Source organism: Haliotis cracherodii, unplaced genomic scaffold (assembly GCF_022045235.1).
Source record: "Haliotis cracherodii isolate W230 unplaced genomic scaffold, xgHalCrac1.p SCAF_7, whole genome shotgun sequence".
Classification (NCBI taxonomy): Eukaryota; Metazoa; Mollusca; class Gastropoda; order Lepetellida; family Haliotidae; genus Haliotis; species Haliotis cracherodii.
The window spans coordinates 62,803,083-62,821,730 of record NW_027266330.1 but is presented as its reverse complement, the minus strand read 5'-3'; the positions used below and the strand labels follow the sequence as shown (position 1 = coordinate 62,821,730).

The 18,648-nt window shown below is 40.4% G+C and overlaps 1 protein-coding gene across 3 annotated transcripts in view; it reads right to left on the bottom strand.

Annotated features, from left to right (window-relative positions):
• Positions 1 to 16,000, bottom strand: part of LOC139447086 (arf-GAP domain and FG repeat-containing protein 1-like) — a 43,470-nt gene extending 27,470 nt beyond the window's left edge. For 2 of the 3 annotated variants that reach the window (XM_071228243.1, XM_071228240.1), the window contains exons 1-2: positions 15,828 to 15,992; positions 2,062 to 2,155 (exon numbers count right to left, since the gene is read on the bottom strand). In XM_071228243.1, coding sequence (XP_071084344.1) covers positions 2,062 to 2,155; positions 15,828 to 15,991 — 258 coding nt within the window. In that variant the 5' untranslated portion in view covers position 15,992. Of the gene's footprint in view, positions 1 to 2,061; positions 2,156 to 15,827 lie in introns of all 3 variants that reach the window. The other variant, XM_071228244.1, reaches the window with a different exon arrangement.
• Positions 16,001 to 18,648: the final 2,648 nt, after the last annotated feature.

Genomic DNA, 18,648 nt, shown 5'->3' with positions numbered 1-18,648 from the left:
TCTGACCAGTCAAGGCACCCACGCACATGATCGTATGATCGCGTGATCAAGCGAACTACGTGTTGACATAGAATCGTCAAACTATAACAAATATGAGCTTTAAATGAGCTGCTGCAGTGGCCATTTCAAGGTTATCAAAATACAAATCATAAAATACATTGTTTTCTTAACAATGATATGAGTAAATTCTCTTTAACAAAACCATATTGAGACAAAAGGCTGTATTTTTCACTCAAAGGTTTTTAAAATTAAAGTTTACTCCGTTGTAGCTAGGGAGAGGTAGACCATGTTGTGGGAAAATGATATTAAAATGTTGAGAAGCTAGTATAACAAATAATCAATTTGTTGCAGCCTGATACATTTTTATTGTTATTGTTATGTGTATACGTGTACCAAGAAACAACAGTGTAACCTGTTAGGACCAAAGTATTTGTAAACAAGATCCACTGTTTTCCGACTAGCTTCTACGCAGTCATCCAAACTAGGCTATCACCAGCACACGTGTTTTGAAAACAACAAGTAGACTTACATGGGCCATGACCCTGTTGACTGCACGCACTACTGGGACGAGTGCGGCACAGTCGGCCTGGTAACAATACCAGCCCATGAGCTGATGCATCTGTGCAGGTCTAGAGCACATGTGTGCAGAGCTTCTGGAAGAGTCCATGGACACCCACGCAACACACAGGAGTACATCAGTATTGACACATCAACAAAGTCACCAAGCCTGATACCCCAATTCATTCGGACACCTATCATGAGCGGCATAGGTTGCTGGGGACCTATTCTAACCCAGAATCCCCAGGGGGACCTCTCATGACCAGCATAGGTTGCTGGGGACCTATTCTAACCCGGAATCACCAGGGGGACCTCTCATGACCAGCATAGGTTGCTGGGGACCTATTCTCACCCGGAATCCCCAGGGGGACCTCTCATGACCAGCATAGGTTGCTGGGGACCTATTCTCACCCGGAATCACCAGGGGGACCTCTCATGACCAGCATAGGTTGCTGGGGACCTATTCTCACCCGGAATCCCCAGGGGGACCTCTCATGACCAGCATAGGTTGCTGGGGACCTATTCTCACCCAGAATCCCCAGGGGGACATCTCATGACCAGCATAGGTTGCTGGGGACCTATTCTCACCCAGAATCACCAGGGGGACCTCTCATGACCAGCATAGGTTGCTGGGGACCTATTCTCACCCAGAATCACCAGGGGGACCTCTCATGACCAGCATAGGTTGCTGGGGACCTATTCTCACCCGGAATCACCAGGGGGACCTCTCATGACCAGCATAGGTTGCTGGGGACCTATTCTCACCCGGAATCCCCAGGGGGACCTCTCATGACCAGCATAGGTTGCTGGGGACCTATTCTCACCCGGAATCCCCAGGGGGACCTCTCATGACCAGCATAGGTTGCTGGGGACCTATCCTATTTTGAATGACAATCAGTCAATGTCCTAGAAAATGAAACAATCTGAAACCTACTGCAGATTCAAATTCTGTAGGACACCAGAACACCAACCCCAAGCACACTATAGTTGTTGTGTTGGTGTTGTATGATATACCGTATTCGACGTAATAAGCACCCAGGGTACTCTCAAAATTAGAAATAGGGGGCTCTTATTAGAATATTATTTTGGTGAAAAAAAACAGAGTTGAAAGATAAATTTCGTGGTATATGCTGAAAGCCTGATATGTTTACGTACGGCAGATATATTTTTCCAGAATTTAATTGCCCATAATTAAGGGTGCATATAACACACGAGTGTGTATGATATGCGAATAAATACGTCTTGTGTACATTGAACAATCGGGATTGTTCAGTAGCCAATAAATTAGCAAATATCGTTGTGGGCCCTTATTAGAGTGGGCGCTTATAAGAGTGGGCGCTTATTAGAGTGGGCGCTTATTAGAGTGGGCACTTATTAGAGTGGGCGCTTATTAGAGTGGGCACTTATTAGAGTGGGCACTTATTAGAGTGGGCACTTATTAGAGTGGGGCACTTATTACGTGGAATCCCCGACACACACTGACACACAAGATGGCTGTCTCACCTCATTCCCATGACACTTGAGGAAATCCATTTCGTCCACAGAGAAGCTGGCCATGGAGATGGACTTGACCCGGTGAGGAGGGTTCAGGCCTCGTCTGGAAACACAGACAAATGTCATCATGGTTGCAGAGGGCAGTATAATGTATTTCCTCAAAGCACTGAGCCTCATCAGATCCTGCCTCTTATATAACAAACAAGCACCGAGTCTCTCATCATGCTCATAAGCACCTGCCTCTTATATAACAAACAAGCACAGTCTCTCATAAGCACCTGCTTCTCATATATTAAAAAAGTACCTGCCTCTTATAATAAATATGCACCTGTCTCTCATATAATATATATGCTCCTGTCTCTCACATAGCAAAGAAGCAATGATTAAGCACCTGTCTCATATATTACAAAAATAAATATTCATGTCTCACGTCTTACAAATATACATCTTTGTCATATAATGGGTAGGTTTTTCAGCAGGATAAGCCAATGGATGAAAATGATATTTGTTAGGGTCATTTATCATCTAAAACTGGCTCCCACAGGAAATATCGCTTGTGTGAGATGATATCTCTGAGTTTTTCCACTTTTATCAACTCATTTTGATATATTTTATATCAAAAGACACTCGGGTGAGATATTATTTATCATCCAACATCATTCTTCCAACTTTGGTTTAACAAGGCTTTGAATATTATTTTAGTTGTATCACGACATGTCAGCCGATGTGATCCAGGTCGTGCAAGTTTACCACCTTAGTGAGTGAGTGAGTGAGTGAGTGATATTCGAACCCACAATCATAGGTTTCTGGCGTGCCCAAGGGACGCAACACCACCTTAGTAGGGTGCTGACAAACCTAGGAACATAATCAGGGGATGACAACACACGATCTCGTGCTTCTGGCACTCCTAGGGGACTGACTGAACAGCGAGGTGTGGCAACTTGGGCCCGCCCTGCCCCCCCTCCCCAGGGGACTGACTGAACAGTGATGTGTGGCAACTTGGGCCCACCCTCCTCCCCGCCCCCCCTCACCAGGGGACTGACTGAACAGTGATGTGTGGCAACTTGGGCCCACCCCCACTCCCCGCCCACACTCCCCAGGGGACTGACTGAACAGCGAGGTGTGGCAACTTGGGCCTGCCCCCCCTCCCCACCTACGCTACAGATGTCCAAGCATGATGGCAATGGTTGGTAGGTGGTTGTTTATTGCTAAAGTTAGCTCCGACGAAAGATGCTGCAGCTGGCATGATCAAGTGATGAAGGGAATGTGCACCAACGCGGTTACACAACGAACACAATAGACTTGTTTACTGATGAGCTGTTATCAGGCGGCCAGGTTACATAGTGAGGCTCTAGGTCACTGACAATGTACACGTGTCATAGATGTGGGTCAAGCTGTCAATCACAAGCAGCATGGAGCTGACATGTGGGTGACAGAGTTGTGAACTAGGTGAGTGAGTGAGTGAGTGAGTGAGTGAGTGTGTGAGTGAGTGATATTGCTAAAAGAGGTCGCTAACGACTTTTGTGAAATCCATGTGCAAGAGTATGGTCACTTCACACAAGGATCATATCGTGCAATGTTCAAAATTAAAGGGTGTCCTGCATCCTGGAATTTGCTGCTATCGTCTTAATCCAGGGACCCCAAAAATCTTCAAATTTTACCATTAGGCCTATGACAAGGACCTCTTTGACTTTCATGCTCAATTTTCGCCTACTGTTGTGAGTTGTATTTAGGATTCAGAAAACAGATCCTGGGAAGGCTAAGGGAAACTATGCAGCACCTTGGACCACTTGTATCCCATATTTTGTTAGTTTACATTGACTGGGTGGATGCCTCAACCATAACCTTCAGTCTCATAACATAAGTTAGATCAAAATTAACTTAGATTTTTGACTTCATTGAAGTTTTTTCATTCATTGGGCCATGGCAACAAATGCTTCATTTCCAAAGCGAGTCAAAGCGATATTTACCCACTCATGCATTGGCTCATATGTTCTGAATCTTAGCCATGTTTACAAGCAAAGGTATATTATAAAAATCTTTCTTGGCTTTTGAAGTTTCGCGATCCTGCAAACCTGTCTGTCAGCTCATTTCAGTAAGTAAACAACTTTTAAACAGGTTAAAAGAAAAGGAAATATTTATTTAGCACAACATGTTATATTTACTACAAAAAACGGTAGAAATTAGTTTGTATGCTATCTAAGCCGGAAAAACAATAGACAATATAGGTGTTGACTTGAGTTCTTTTGAATGTGGACTGACTGTGTTGACAAGCAAGGGATGGTAGCAAGTCATTGACTACACATTGCCTGCATACCATACAGTCCACTCATATCGGTTACTGATACCATCACTATCTGAATGCCAGATGACAATGCCTATCTCACGTAGGCCATAATAAATAAATTTTTAGATTTACATCCCCGCCCACCCACCTCACAACCACTCAATTGAGTGAGTGAGTGAGTGAGTGAGTGAGTGAGTGAGTGAGTGAGTGAGTGAGTGAGTGAGTGAGTGAGTGAGTGAGTATGGTGGTATACCGCTTTTAGCAATATTCCAGCAATATCTTGGCAGGGGACACCAGAAATGGGCTTCACACATTGTACCCATGTCAGGAATCGAACTTGGGTCTTCGGCGTGGCGAGCGAATGCTTTAACCACTAGACTACCCAACCGCCCAATGACTTACTAGAAAACACTAGGTCACAAGATCATCTTATAAGTTCAGGAGTGTTCAAATATGCCTGACTTGTCTGACTCGTGAAAATATAGTGCCGGGCAAGTGGGAAAATATAACTTAGTTGTATGAAACTATGAAAACTGGCTGTATTAACTTCAAAACTGAGAAGATTCATTGTGTGGTTGTCAACTGCAGATGACATACCTGACTAGTCATTTTTCTATTCTGCACATCTTCCATTAACTGTTTCTTCAGGTTGATAAACTACTGTTGCTAAAATTAAACTTTCTTCTTTTCTCTAAATATAGCAGGGCAAGTTGAAAATCAGGCTGAGCACGTAGAACTTGTAAGTTTACAAATTTAGCATTTGAACACCGCAACATTTATCCCCGATTCCGAAAGAAGTGGTCAGGCAGGCAAGTATGGGACAAAAATTGTTTGGTTTGTTCTTTACAAAATTGGGTATATTAAAATTTCTTGTTATATTTAAAAAAATAATACAATACAATAATTTGGGTTCTGTTATCAGTGGAAAACAAGTCACCTCAACAAAACCGCAATGGTTTAATCACACTTTTAACAATATCTAAATTGCAACTTACATTCAACTTTTCAATTCCATTTGGCAATCTTTTATGACAATTATTTGACTCAGGGCCAAATATCAGGATGAGATGAATCCCTCCCTCTATAGTCATGTATTAATCCCATCACTCCTTCCAGATTTCCCCCATGAGTTCAGTTGCCCCTGACAACCAGTAATCAGCACAATCACTCTAAAACTTGCATCCATGTGTAACAAAATAAATTTCCCATGTACAAACTACAAAATACAAAATATTATCCCCTGCATAATATTCTTTGCCTACCTCAATTCTTAATTCCAAAATGAATCAAAATACGATCAGTAGCCATGACAACCATGGCTGCACATCAGTAGAAACTAACAGTTTAGCCCACTAGTTGGTTTGTTATTCAACGCCACACTCAACAATATTCCAGCAATATGGCAGCGGTCTGTTAATAATCGAGTCTGGACCAGACAATCCAGTGATTGACATCTTGAGCATCGATCCATGCATTTGGCAAGTCAGTGAGTCTGACCTACCGATCCCGTTAGTGGCCTCTTAAGACAAGCATAGTCGCCTTTTACGGCAAGCATGGGTTTCTGAAGACTTATTCTACCCTCTAGTCCTTATAATGATAACATAAAGCAACACCCCTAAAAAGGGAAAATTTCTACTAGTCCTTATGACACCTCAACTATTGGGCAGCTTGGCAAGGACTACAGGGCTGGTGCCAGTTCCTAACCCTGCTGCATTTATAACTATCCCAGTCCCCTTGCAGCCCTGTCATGTTTCACCGTGCTCGGTGTTGGGTGTGCCGTATTGATGTCCACAAACCACAGCTGGGCTGCTGCTGCTGCTATTGCTGGTCCCACCATCAGCTGCATAATTCATGCATCACACCACTTCATCCCTCATCCATTATACAGCAACTTATACAGGGAACATACAGTAACCTGATCAGGATGATACTCGTATCAAAAGTGCATAGTCATGTGTAAACTCGGGACAAGCTCTCCATGCTATATTACCCTCAGGGTTAGAACTAAACTGAAAGGCTTTACTAGCCCCAGTAAGGATAAAATACCCTTGTAATGTTACAACAATGGGGAAATTTGTATTAGCCCACAGGAATTTGTACTAGCCCCGGGCTAGCGGGCTAGTGTTAATTTCTAACCCTGTGTCCTTTACTAGTGTAATAACACCAATCACTACCAGTATATCGAGAATCTCACTCTAGTGTCTTTTGATATCAAATATAACAACAAATGTTTTTATACCCGGTAGTTTATATCAACATGATCAAACGACAGGAGGGCGAGATTTTATTTATCAACCAACATCATTCTTCCAACTTTTTCAGTTTGTAGATAGTAATAAACAGTGTCTTAAGTGTAAAAAGTACTGCTAACAGCTTCAGTAGCAGAGCCATCAGTGATGTCATTTGATTGAGACGTCACAATGGTCTGCAAAGCATTGTGATGCAATTTTATTGCAGTGATATCTACAATGTAGACATCGCTTGATCTCACCCAAGTGATATCTCCTGTGGGAGCCAGTTTTGGACGATAAAATACCATCTACTACTTACATAATACCATCTACTACAATAATAATACCATCTACTACAATAATAACACCATCTAATACAATAATAACACCATCTACTACAATAATACTACCATCTACTACAATAATAATACCATCTAATACAATAATAACACCATCTACTACAATAATACCATCTACTACTTACATAATACCATCTACTACAATAATAACACCATCTACTACAATAATAATACCATCTACTACTTACATATTATCCATCTACTACAATAATAATACCATCTACTACAATAATAATACCATCTACTACAATAATAACACCATCTAATACAATAATAATACCATCTACTACAATAATAATACCATCTACTACAATAATAATACCATCTGCTACAAAAATAACACCATCTACTACAATAATAATACCATCTACTTCTTACATAATCAGATAATACCATCTACTACTTACATAATACCATCTACTACAAGTATAATACCATCTACTACAAGTATAAAACCATCTACTACAAGTATAAAACCATCTACTACAAGTATAAAACCATCTACTACAAGTATAATACCATTACAACTAGCAAAATTAAATAACCAAACAAATGAATGGTGTCGGTGATGTACATTTTCAAAAAGATAGACGCAAGAAAAACACTCACAAAAGTTATTCAACAAAAGGATGTCCTCATCAAACAGAATTGAACTTTTTATCCCTACTCCCGCAAAACAGGATTGTTAATTGGAGTGGCCTTATCTGCCATCAAAGGAGTGACACCGTGATAAGTGCGTCTGTCTACAAGAACAGCAAACTGTTGAACGCTATCAGTGTCATCAACTTTGTGGTTCAATTTGTGAAACTAGTTTATCAGATTGTACGAGATTTAATATATACTGTATATTTGACATTGGCACTAGTGGACCATATTGCGTGATATATTACTCAACACTACGTGTCTCTGCTGACACACAGTATGGTGTGGAGTTATCTCCCCTTGCAGTGTCTGCTGTAATACACAGCTGTCTATCCAACGCGTCGACTTACCGACAGCACCCCCATCATATTACTGACACAGACTGTCAAGTGTATCAGCTCCAATAATAACTACACTTACAGATCCGACAGTATTAAATCATAGGGTGATTTTGTTTGAAACAAAATATTATTTTCAAACAAATTTGGAAACATTTTCGGAACCGATATTGTTTTTTAAATATTCCCTCTCCCTGACCACTCCTCCTTCAAATATATAATGGTCAGTCCCACTGGCCTTCGGCAAAATTAACACAATCCATCAAATAATATCTATGAACTCTATAAGATGAGAGGCATATTGTTTATGTACTTTGCTCTGATTCAGACCAAGCCATCTCTCCAGCCGCACCTGCTGTGACTCAACCCACTACCCCGCAGCCCGAGTCTAGCAATATTTTCTCGTGTCTTGTGCATGCAGGAAGCTCAGGTAATTATAGTTTATGTACTAACACTAAAATCTACTGAAAATAATGCCAAGTTTGGTCTCCAACCCATTATCATATGATCCTGGTGTGTTAAAGGGACACAACTCTGCACAACAAGAAGGCCAGCCAATATCTATGGTGTTCTGAAGGATGAGTTGGTAGGGACGAATATCTCACCTTCTATTTATTTCACTCCTAGAAATAAACTTACAGCCACATTGAATATGTACTTATAGTAACTATGGTAACGATTTAGTTATTTACACATTTCTCAATGTTGTCCACAGGTGTCATATAGCCTTACATACATAATAATTCATGCCAAACCATTTACTTTTAACACAGGCAGTTGTTGAGGTCAGATTACAATCAACTGGAAGTTTATTCAAAGGGTCACATGATGATAAGGGTCAACCTGACAATGCATAGCATATTTATCTCATTTTGTTTCAGAGTGTGAGTGAGTGAGTTTGGTTTTATGCCGCTTTAGCAATATTCCAGCAATATCACGGCGGAGGACACCAGAAATGGGCTTCACACATTGTCCCCATGTTGGGAATTGAACCCAGGTGTCCGAGCGAACGCTTAAACCACTAGGCTACCCAACCGCCCCTTATCGATTCAGAAAGCAGAATACCTCTACTTGTGCATATGAAAACTCTCACTTACACAAGAAACCCAAAGTGAAGGGTGTTGTAGACTTTCACAAACCAGGGTATGGAGCTGACAAACCAAGGTCATAATCAGGGTGAATTTGATACACAAACCCATGGCATCCTGGCACACCTAAGGGCCACAACTCTGCCCAACAAATCGTGGCACCATAAACTTGAAACAAGTAAATAACATGGTCAACTCTGTCTGAGTGAGATATACATTACATCAGTACATAATTATTAAAAAAATCAATATCCTGTAAAAATTACCGAAGATATTTTTTGACAAAATTTAATACCTGTATATAAATTGGTGCAAGAACCTGCTATGAATCCTTCAAAATAATAATGGTTGGCATTTCTACATAATTAATCTATGTAACTGTTGCCATGGATACTTGACATATTGTCATAAACAGGTAAAACATCTAATAATAAAGAAGTTGACGTCCATATATTCTCTTCCTTATGTGTATCACTTCCAAATGCCTTTCAAAGACCAGATTATTCATTTTTGCATGTCTGGAGTCTGCAACTAGAAATGTAATCCATAAACATGAGAAAGTCATACAAGATTAATAAACATGTCGTTATATGCCCTGATCATGCTCAGAGCAAAACACATACTCTAAATACTCTTGATTCCATCATAGCCTCCCAAAGTCTAAGTTGAAAGCTACTAGAAAGAGTATGTCTCTAGTCCAATCACAGCACCACTTAGTGACTGTACTTGTTAATAACTAAATTATCTGAAGCCAAATATACGGTTTCAGCCAAGTCCTATTAGAATCATCAATTAGTAATATATTAACAGAAAAAAGCAACTGTGCTTCATATAAAGTTCAATAAAAAATATATTTATTCTGAAATTAAATAATGCATCTTTCAAAACAAATTCATCAAGATGTCTTCTCGACTTTTCAAGAGCATGTTCATGCTCGGCCTACAATTTGGATGTTTGCGTGTTTGTTGGGAGAATAATACACATTCACATGCCTTTTGAATGTGAACAGCTCACTCTGATTGTTTAGATGAGCGAGTGAGTTGGGTTTAATGCCGATTTTAACAGTATTCCAGTTATATCGCGGCGTGCCAGCTTAATGTGGGAGGAAATCCCGAGGTGATACAGGTCTCAGATGTTTACCACTTCGGTGAAACCCACGAGCACGGGTATGGTGCTGACAAACCTAGAAACATAATCGGAGTGAACCGGGATTTGAACCCACAATCATAGGTTTCTGGCGTGCCCAAGGGACACAACTCTGCACAGCGAATCACAGTACCTTAGACGACTGGGACACCCGTGTCCCCAGATTGTTTAGGTATCAGGTGCTCATAAAACACCTTTGTTGATCTGTAAATAACCCTCACGCAATGCAACGGCTTGGTGAAAATCAACATCTACATGGCGGGGTATGTAGACAGGAATGGCACAAACAAAGTTGCCAGACACTTCCATGTTCATCATACACAATATCATCTCTGTGGAGACGTTATCTACAACAGGGCAACACTCATGACTTGCCACGGGCCGGTTGTCCACGTTGACGTAATGTCAACAAGACAACAATATTCGGTTAGTGCATTATGTGCATCAAGATAAAGCTCGCCCACATGTTGCATGTGTTGTAACAGACATTTTAAGGCAGCATACCATTGCCGTACTGCCATGGCCGGCTGTTTCTTCAGACCTCTTCCCCATAGAACATGACAGGGATGAGATGGAACGATGCCTACAACAGGACCAGAACCAGCATTAACTCAGTTCAGTTGAGCCAATTTTTTGTTGACATCTGGAACAACCACCCTAGGCTGTTTTCAGTCATCTGGTGTCTTCAATGCATCGCAGCTGCCTCGCTTGTATAAACGCAAATGATGGTCACACTCGATATTGCCATTGTTAATTGAGTTGTTACACCATCTCTTTTTTATGGCGCGTCGCTCTGTCTGCTGTTACCCAGTTTGGGTTTGTTAGGAATTTGTTATGACAAAACATTGATAAAAGACCAACTATTATGTTATTTCCAATAACGTAACACACATCACCTTATATGAAGCACAGTTAATGAATCCTCCAGTATGTATATACACTGACATAAAATGTTAGATTATTACACATACAATGATACATGTACATTGATATACATATATGTGATTTTATGCATCTAATTAACAGCCAGCTTGTTAACAAGGTAATGCCATCTAGAACTTTCTAATGAATATGTAACTCAGATTCTGTATCATATTCAGCATCTTCCCGAGACAAGAGAGTTAACTGACTTTAAAAGTCTAGTTTCCACCCTTGCCGAAATAGGCTGGAATTCCTGGGCTCGATCGTAGCGCCACTAGTGGCTATTACGAGTTATGTCCTTTCTATGCCTCTCCTATTAACCAATCAGATTCAACCTCTCGTATCACTTGCATTTGCTTCAAACAAAACGGTGGCGCCCAGTCAAGACGATCTGATTGATAATCAAGATCTACATTGTGATAAAACGGGTCTTACATCGCAAAGCGCATCAAATCACGTGAGCACCTTGATTAAAAGCATGAAAAGATTTAGAAAATATCTGTTGACGACGAGTTAGCGGTGCACATGCTTTGCAAATCCTACAGTCCACCGAAATCTGCATGACACTTTACGAACCGGAATTCGATTTCGGTGGGCGATTTTGATTGGACTATGCATAGACTTGTTAGTCCAGCCAAAATGTAACTCCATAATACCAGCCTAGTTCGGCAAGGGTGGAAACTGGACTTTTATAGTCAGTTAACTCACTTGCCTCGGGAAGATGCATATTCAGAGCCTAAGGTAGTTGCTGCCATGACACTGATTCGTCTGTGGATTAAAGGTGTGGGGTGTTTTCACCATGATTAGCTTATTATAAATATAATAATATATACACATGAATGATAAAATACAACAAGTATGTCTTCTCAAATAGATCAATAAATTGGAGATAAAATGCTCCGATCATATGGTCATAAATTGGTATTTAATCAACATGATCAAGCAGAGCTCAGGATAGCTTTTTGAGCAATTGAGTTTTCACTCGAAGGTTTCTATTTTAATTGGGTTATTACATTTTTCATTAGGTAACCAATATGTTTTCACCCATCTATTCATCACTCTATTGGGTTTTTCCCAAAATGAGCTAACATTTTGAGATTATAAGAGGGCTCTACCAAAAGACTTGACTTGGAAAGTAAATTAGGTCGTAATTTTGTTTCGGAAATCAGCTCCATTGTACGCATGCTGAAAAAGCTTCATTGGGTATTTACGCATGCTGTTTTTAAACATTTGAGTTTTTCATTTAATGCATGTTTTTCTGTACGCAAGTTAATTTATAGTAATTGGGTTTTGAATATTTTGGGCGGCTTATCATGTAGCTCTCAATCAAGCATGAAGTCAGGGGTACATATCCTAAAGATGACGAACATATGAATATGACTAATGATAAGAATTTCAAATATCATATTTCTTATTTTTCATAGAAAAGTATCCTTCACTTCAGCATGTTTAGCACACCTAAATATCCATGAGAATGTCTTGTAACATGCCTGGAAGTGGAACAAATACATTTCTATCCCTGGGTGGTAGGACGTGATTTCTTTTCCTTATCTGGTTTCAATCCAGTCTGTGTCAGGTTCTCAATGTATTATATCTCAAAACATCATGAATATAGCTTGTCCACAAGTATCATCATCACCAACATCATGACTATAATTTATCCTGGAGTAAATTATCAAGTTTATGCATGCTTCCGTGTCCAACAAACAGTCATTAGTAGCCGAGTGTCAATGAAATTGTATCATGTGTATTGTGGGAGCCTATGGCAGGGATAATTCTATGGTAGGGCCTTGTGCTTTTAGCCCCAAAATATAAAAAAGGCCCACATTTTCAATACCATTTTAACATTGTGCTGTAGGGGCAAGTGTGGGTGTACCTCTGGAATATTTGAAATTTTCACATAAAGAGCCCAAGTCAGAAGATTTCTAGAGTGAATCCTGCTATGACCAGCATAATACATACTTCTTATTCCAAATATATGATACTTACGATACAGAAACACATGAGGGTAATAATGTCATACTTAAAATAATCAAAGTCCGAGGCACATTTTCATTTACTAAAGTACTTTCAGAAACACGTAGGAATACAATACAGGAGAGAAATGCCCCACTTATAACATAGTTCCAAATGACTAGCAGACATGTTGGTTCACATAACCAAATCGCATTACATACTCACACATGGGCACCTTGAACTACCTTGTGTGGTATGTTATGTCAAGCTGTTAGAGCAAGCTGGCTTCCCATCTAAGTATAGATTTATAAAAATATCCCTAACACTATCAAACGTATCATAAAATTATAAGTTGTCCACTGGTCCCTGGGCGACATGGGTTGACATCACCTCTATGCTAGTTAAAGTTCCTCGAGTTTGGAAGGACAACATAAACAGACATAGAAGGATCTCACCCATGGGACCAGTGGACAACAAATTTATCTTATCCCACACGTAACTAAACTCAGCCGTTGAAGCATGTCATCGATCCCAACTGCGTGGATCGATGCTCATGATATCAATGACTGGATTGTCTGGTCCAGACTCGATTATTTACAGACTGCCGTCATATGGTCTTACATCCTTAACTTGAGATACAAGGTGAGGTGAAATGGGGTTTAACTTCGCGCCCAAGATTATTCCACTTATATAGCGACGTGCATGCACGTGTGTGTTTTTGTGTGTCTGCTTGTAGTCCGGACTGATAGCTAGCTCACTGAGATACCATGCCGCAGTTTAACACAGTATACTGACTCCGAGCCGACCAGTCCTTGTTTTAGCCCCTTAATCCCGAGCGCCAGACAGGATAACAACAAGTACCATCTTTTAACATCTTTTGGTATGACGCGGCCGGGGATCGAACCCCAGACCTACCGCTATCCGAGCGGACGCTCTACCACTAGACCGCGGAGGCAGTCACTTGAGATACAAAGTTGCAGCTGGTATGTTGCAAATGTAATGCCAACACTACTATAAACATGATAAACATGATAAACAAATATAAACAGTACTTTTACATGTAAGTGGGGTACATTGAAAATAATAGAATGTGTACGTCTCAGGCAATCAGAGCCTGACATTCATGTGTAAGGTAAGATGAAGTCAAATGTCAGGTGATAAAGTTGCATACAGCAAGTATTTACCCCCCAATTCTGAAATTCAACAATACAAACAACATGACATCAACATGCCAAGATGTGAGCATGGGACTCAACTGAAATACTTTACATGCACTCAGCAATATTCCAGCTTTATGACGGCAGCGTGTAAATAATCTAATCTGGACCACGACAATCCAATGATTGACATCATAAGCATTGATCTACACAATTGGGATACGACAACATGCATCAACCAAGTCAATGAGCCTGTCAAGTTTGGTTTGCTGAAGATCAATTTTAACCCGTGTCTGGAAAACTTATCAACTGTTGGCAAGAATGGCTATTCCTACCAGTAGACGCAGACCTAGACTAACATATAATAAAGCCATGTATACGGTCATACAAATAGAATTTAATAAAAGAATCCTCAAGTTTTTTCACCCAGAGCTGAGAAGGGGATGAGAGTGGGATGGGGATGATTGCCTCAGTAACTATGGTAACGATGTGCTCTGGGTCTGTAACATTGTGGTAGAGAGGATAACCCATCCCATGCCATGTGGCCATGGCTGACACTATCTGTGAATGGATAAGTGAACATGTACAAGCTCATCAGCAATGTTAGGAATGTATGGAGTTCAGTTATTTAGGTTATTATTAATGGTCCCTGGACAACCAACACATTATTATGAGGACTAAAACTGCAAAATTCTACTTGTTCAATCATCAAAACAGGCCAAAATTCAGTTCTTGAAAAATAATTGTATGGGTTTACTGCAAATTAGACAGGATTAATTCATCAAAAGAGGTGTGATAACTAACCCTAACTCACAACTTTCCCAAGGAAGGTAAAGAGGTAAGTGATCGAAATGGTCTAAAAGTGGTGTTTGATTGGCAAAGAGGGTCCAACCCTAAATATCGTGAAGGGTATTTTATCGGCAAGGAGTATCTAGCCCTAATGATCGTAATGGGGATCCAAGGCTGAGGATAGAGTAAGGGGAAAACTACCCTTACACAACTAACACTAGGAATTGAAAAGGCAGCGAGATCATTGAAGTGAGAGCCACAGTTGACAGCCGGAGCCAATTAGCGTTCTAAGCTGCGCCTGGTAAACTGCAGTGTTTTGTGTATTGGCCTATATATTGACTACTTCACATGAAGTTTCATGTTTCATAACCCAAAGTATTTTCAATGCATGAATAACCCAGAACTTAGAAACTGTTTGCAGACCTCTAAAAAAGAAATGAATTCATTGAATAACATCAGAATCAATCTTATATCAAATGGGCATGTGAGAGTGCAGTCACATTGTATCTGTTCAATGTCAATGCATTTTCAAGACATCATTTCGTGACTGTTTACGCTTGTAAGATGGAACAACGAGTTAAGTCTATTTCCTTGTTTGACAGTTATCCGGTACACGCCTGCGGACACAAACCACTTAACTGTCTACACGAAGAAGCCGGTTTCTGCTCAGAAAGAGGTAAAGTAAAACAACTGGGCGATAATAAAAGTGTATGCCGGATACAAAACCTGATATATACTATTCCTTTCAAATTAAAAATTGAAACCGTAAATTATAATGCGACATTTCGGTAAGAATCGTGCCACACAAGCCATCGATTACCGGAGACTGTCGGTGTCATTCCCGGCAACTAGGGTACTTACAGGATTCCGCTGCACGATGTGCAAACGAACGATCCTATCGTCATGTCCACATATGTCGGGCCCCTCTGGTGGCAGTCGAAACATTGTTTATTGTGGGGTAGGGCCACCATCTCCCGTAACATTTTGAGATGTTTCTCATCTTGCTTTCTCTTGTTCGACGCCATTTCTACCGTACGGAGATTGGCGAAACGGTACGGAAATGGAAACGTATCAAGGGACGTAATAAAGCTATCGCCTATGTTGCATACCACAACCGAAAGCAATATTTCATATCTCCTGGGGTCAAAGCCGTATATACATGCATATATGTCTTTGCTGGGGGTAATTAATTTTATTTATAGTTTGTTAGTTGTTATTGAGCTGAGGTTGGATTTGAATGAACAGAGAAGTCGTCCTAGTCTAATGTCGCTGACAAATATCTAATCAACGGAGGCCACATTCGTCCAAATCCACAGATTCGTGTTTATTTAACTAATGTCTCTTGGGCTAAAGGCACAGAAGATATTCGTGGTTGTGCAATTAAGAAACGAGTTAAACATTGCCACAAGAAGCACATTCGTATTGTCAACTAAATATATTATATAATTATTCATAAATCGGATGTGACCTTTAATTATGTAGTTAGAGATGAAATATTATATATATATTTATAAAAAATCGATACTTCCCGCGAGCGAAATAATACTTCGTGTGGGAATTTCTTTCAGTCTGCCTCAACGACACTGGTTGTCAGCAGAGGATCATAAAGATCAGTCAGCAAATAAAGTCTTTGATTGGCAGTTAGAAGTAGGGAGAACATGAATACATGACACTTTTTATAATAGCAATTTCTGTTATTCTTTGTACGACGTTTCAGAACAACTTCTTGCTCCTTCATCAGGTGAATGCTCAGTAAGTACTTACTTACTTACTTACTTTGGAGATTTAACGTGCGCTTTCCGACTGATGCGTAGGCCAGGCCATTTAATGTGTTTCCGAAAGGGGCGAAGGTGGCCTGTGCAACCCTAAGAGGGGGCTTTAGGGGTTGCTTATATATAATTTGGGAATTTTGAGATTTGGAATAGATGCCGATGGGGTTGGGGAGGAGAACTAAGGGAGCTGGGTATGGTGGATGTTTGTTTGTTTATGTGATTTTGATTTGGTAGGTTATTATGTTTTTAGATGCGTTTTATTAGTTCCGTTTTGATTAAGAATACGCCTAAGGCCTTGAAGCTCAGTAAGTGCATAGAGTATTAAATATATTTTACAAAGATAACAACATAATGACAAAGCCGAGGGGAAATGATTAATGTTTAAAGATAACATTATTATGCCGAAGACAATTAGATTAGCAGGAGAGGATTAATTACGTACATTGTAGGTGTAGTATGGTGACCCGGATCTGGCTATTGTCACACAAGCAATACGGTGGTCAAGATGCCCATTGTAGTAAAGGATGTGATTACAGCACAGAGGAGTACACGCTGGGGAGGTAGATGAGGGGGGGGGGGGGGATTCGCATGACGACGACCCCTCGAATTTTTCCATTCGCAGGACGACGACCGCCGGTACGCCTTTGATGTGTGTTGTGTTGTTTTAGGAGGGGATTAACTCCTTGGTTAGTGTCAAAAACTGAAATATGTACACGAAAACTGAAATATGTTCACGAAAACTGTAATGTGTTCACTGAATTGGTGAATTCTGGGGCCGTGATCATGAAACTAACTTAGATCATATTTTGTCTTAACTCTTAAGATTTAGACTTAAGACCAAATTTTGTCTAAATCGGGGATCACGAAGAACAATCTATGACAAAATTTGATCTCGAGTCCTAAGACTGCCCCTGAGTAGACTTAAGACAAAATTTGTAGCACGAAAGATGGCGTAGGTTGTTCGCCTCATGCGTTGCCTAGGGGCTAAAAAGGACAAAATAGCAATTCATCGGACATTTCGAGACCGATTCAACCCTCTTGATCTGTACAACGAAGAAGAGTTCTTTGAGAGATATAGATTTCGTCGTCCTACCATTTTTTTTCATCGTTGGTCTATCCGGTGATGAACTGGCATAGATTCTACCGCACTCAGCGTTCCCACAGTCTCCCACCTATCATTCAAGTTTTGATATTCCTTCAGTTTGTTGCCACTGGGGCTTTTCACCTTCAGTTGCTCAGTCGCTTTGTGTCAGCCATATTGGATAGTGTTTACAAATTCACGTTATACGTACACCGGTAATGAGACGCAAATACCATCACGTATAGATCTTTTTCAAAATCAGCTGCGATACCTATATCCTTGAATTCCTCATACATTTTAGAATCAAATGCCAAATGGTCTTTGTCACCAATACAAATTGTCTAGATGTAATGAAGCAAAATAAATGAGTCGTGAAAACGAACGCTGAATAAAGTGCCCTGACTGTGATAGTTATGATTGGTCCGGAGATAATGTGACACCAGACAGGATGGAATATCATTTATTTTGCTTTCATTGCCCCAGTGGCAACAAACTGAAGGAATATCAAAACTTGAATGATAGGTGGGAGACTCTGGGAACGCTGAGGAGGGGGTGGGGGGGGAGAATCTATGCCAGTTCATCACCGGATAGACCAACGATGAAAAAAATGGTAGGACGACGAAATCTATATCTCTCAAAGAACTCTTCTTCGTTGTACAGATCAAGAGGGTTGAATCGGTCTCGAAATGTCCGATGAATTGCTATTTTTTCCTTTTAGCCCCTAGGCGACGCATGAGGCGAACAACCTACGCCATCTTTCGTGCTACAAATTTTGTCTTAAGTCTACTCAGGAGCAGTCTTAGAACTTGAGATCAAATTTGGTCTTAGA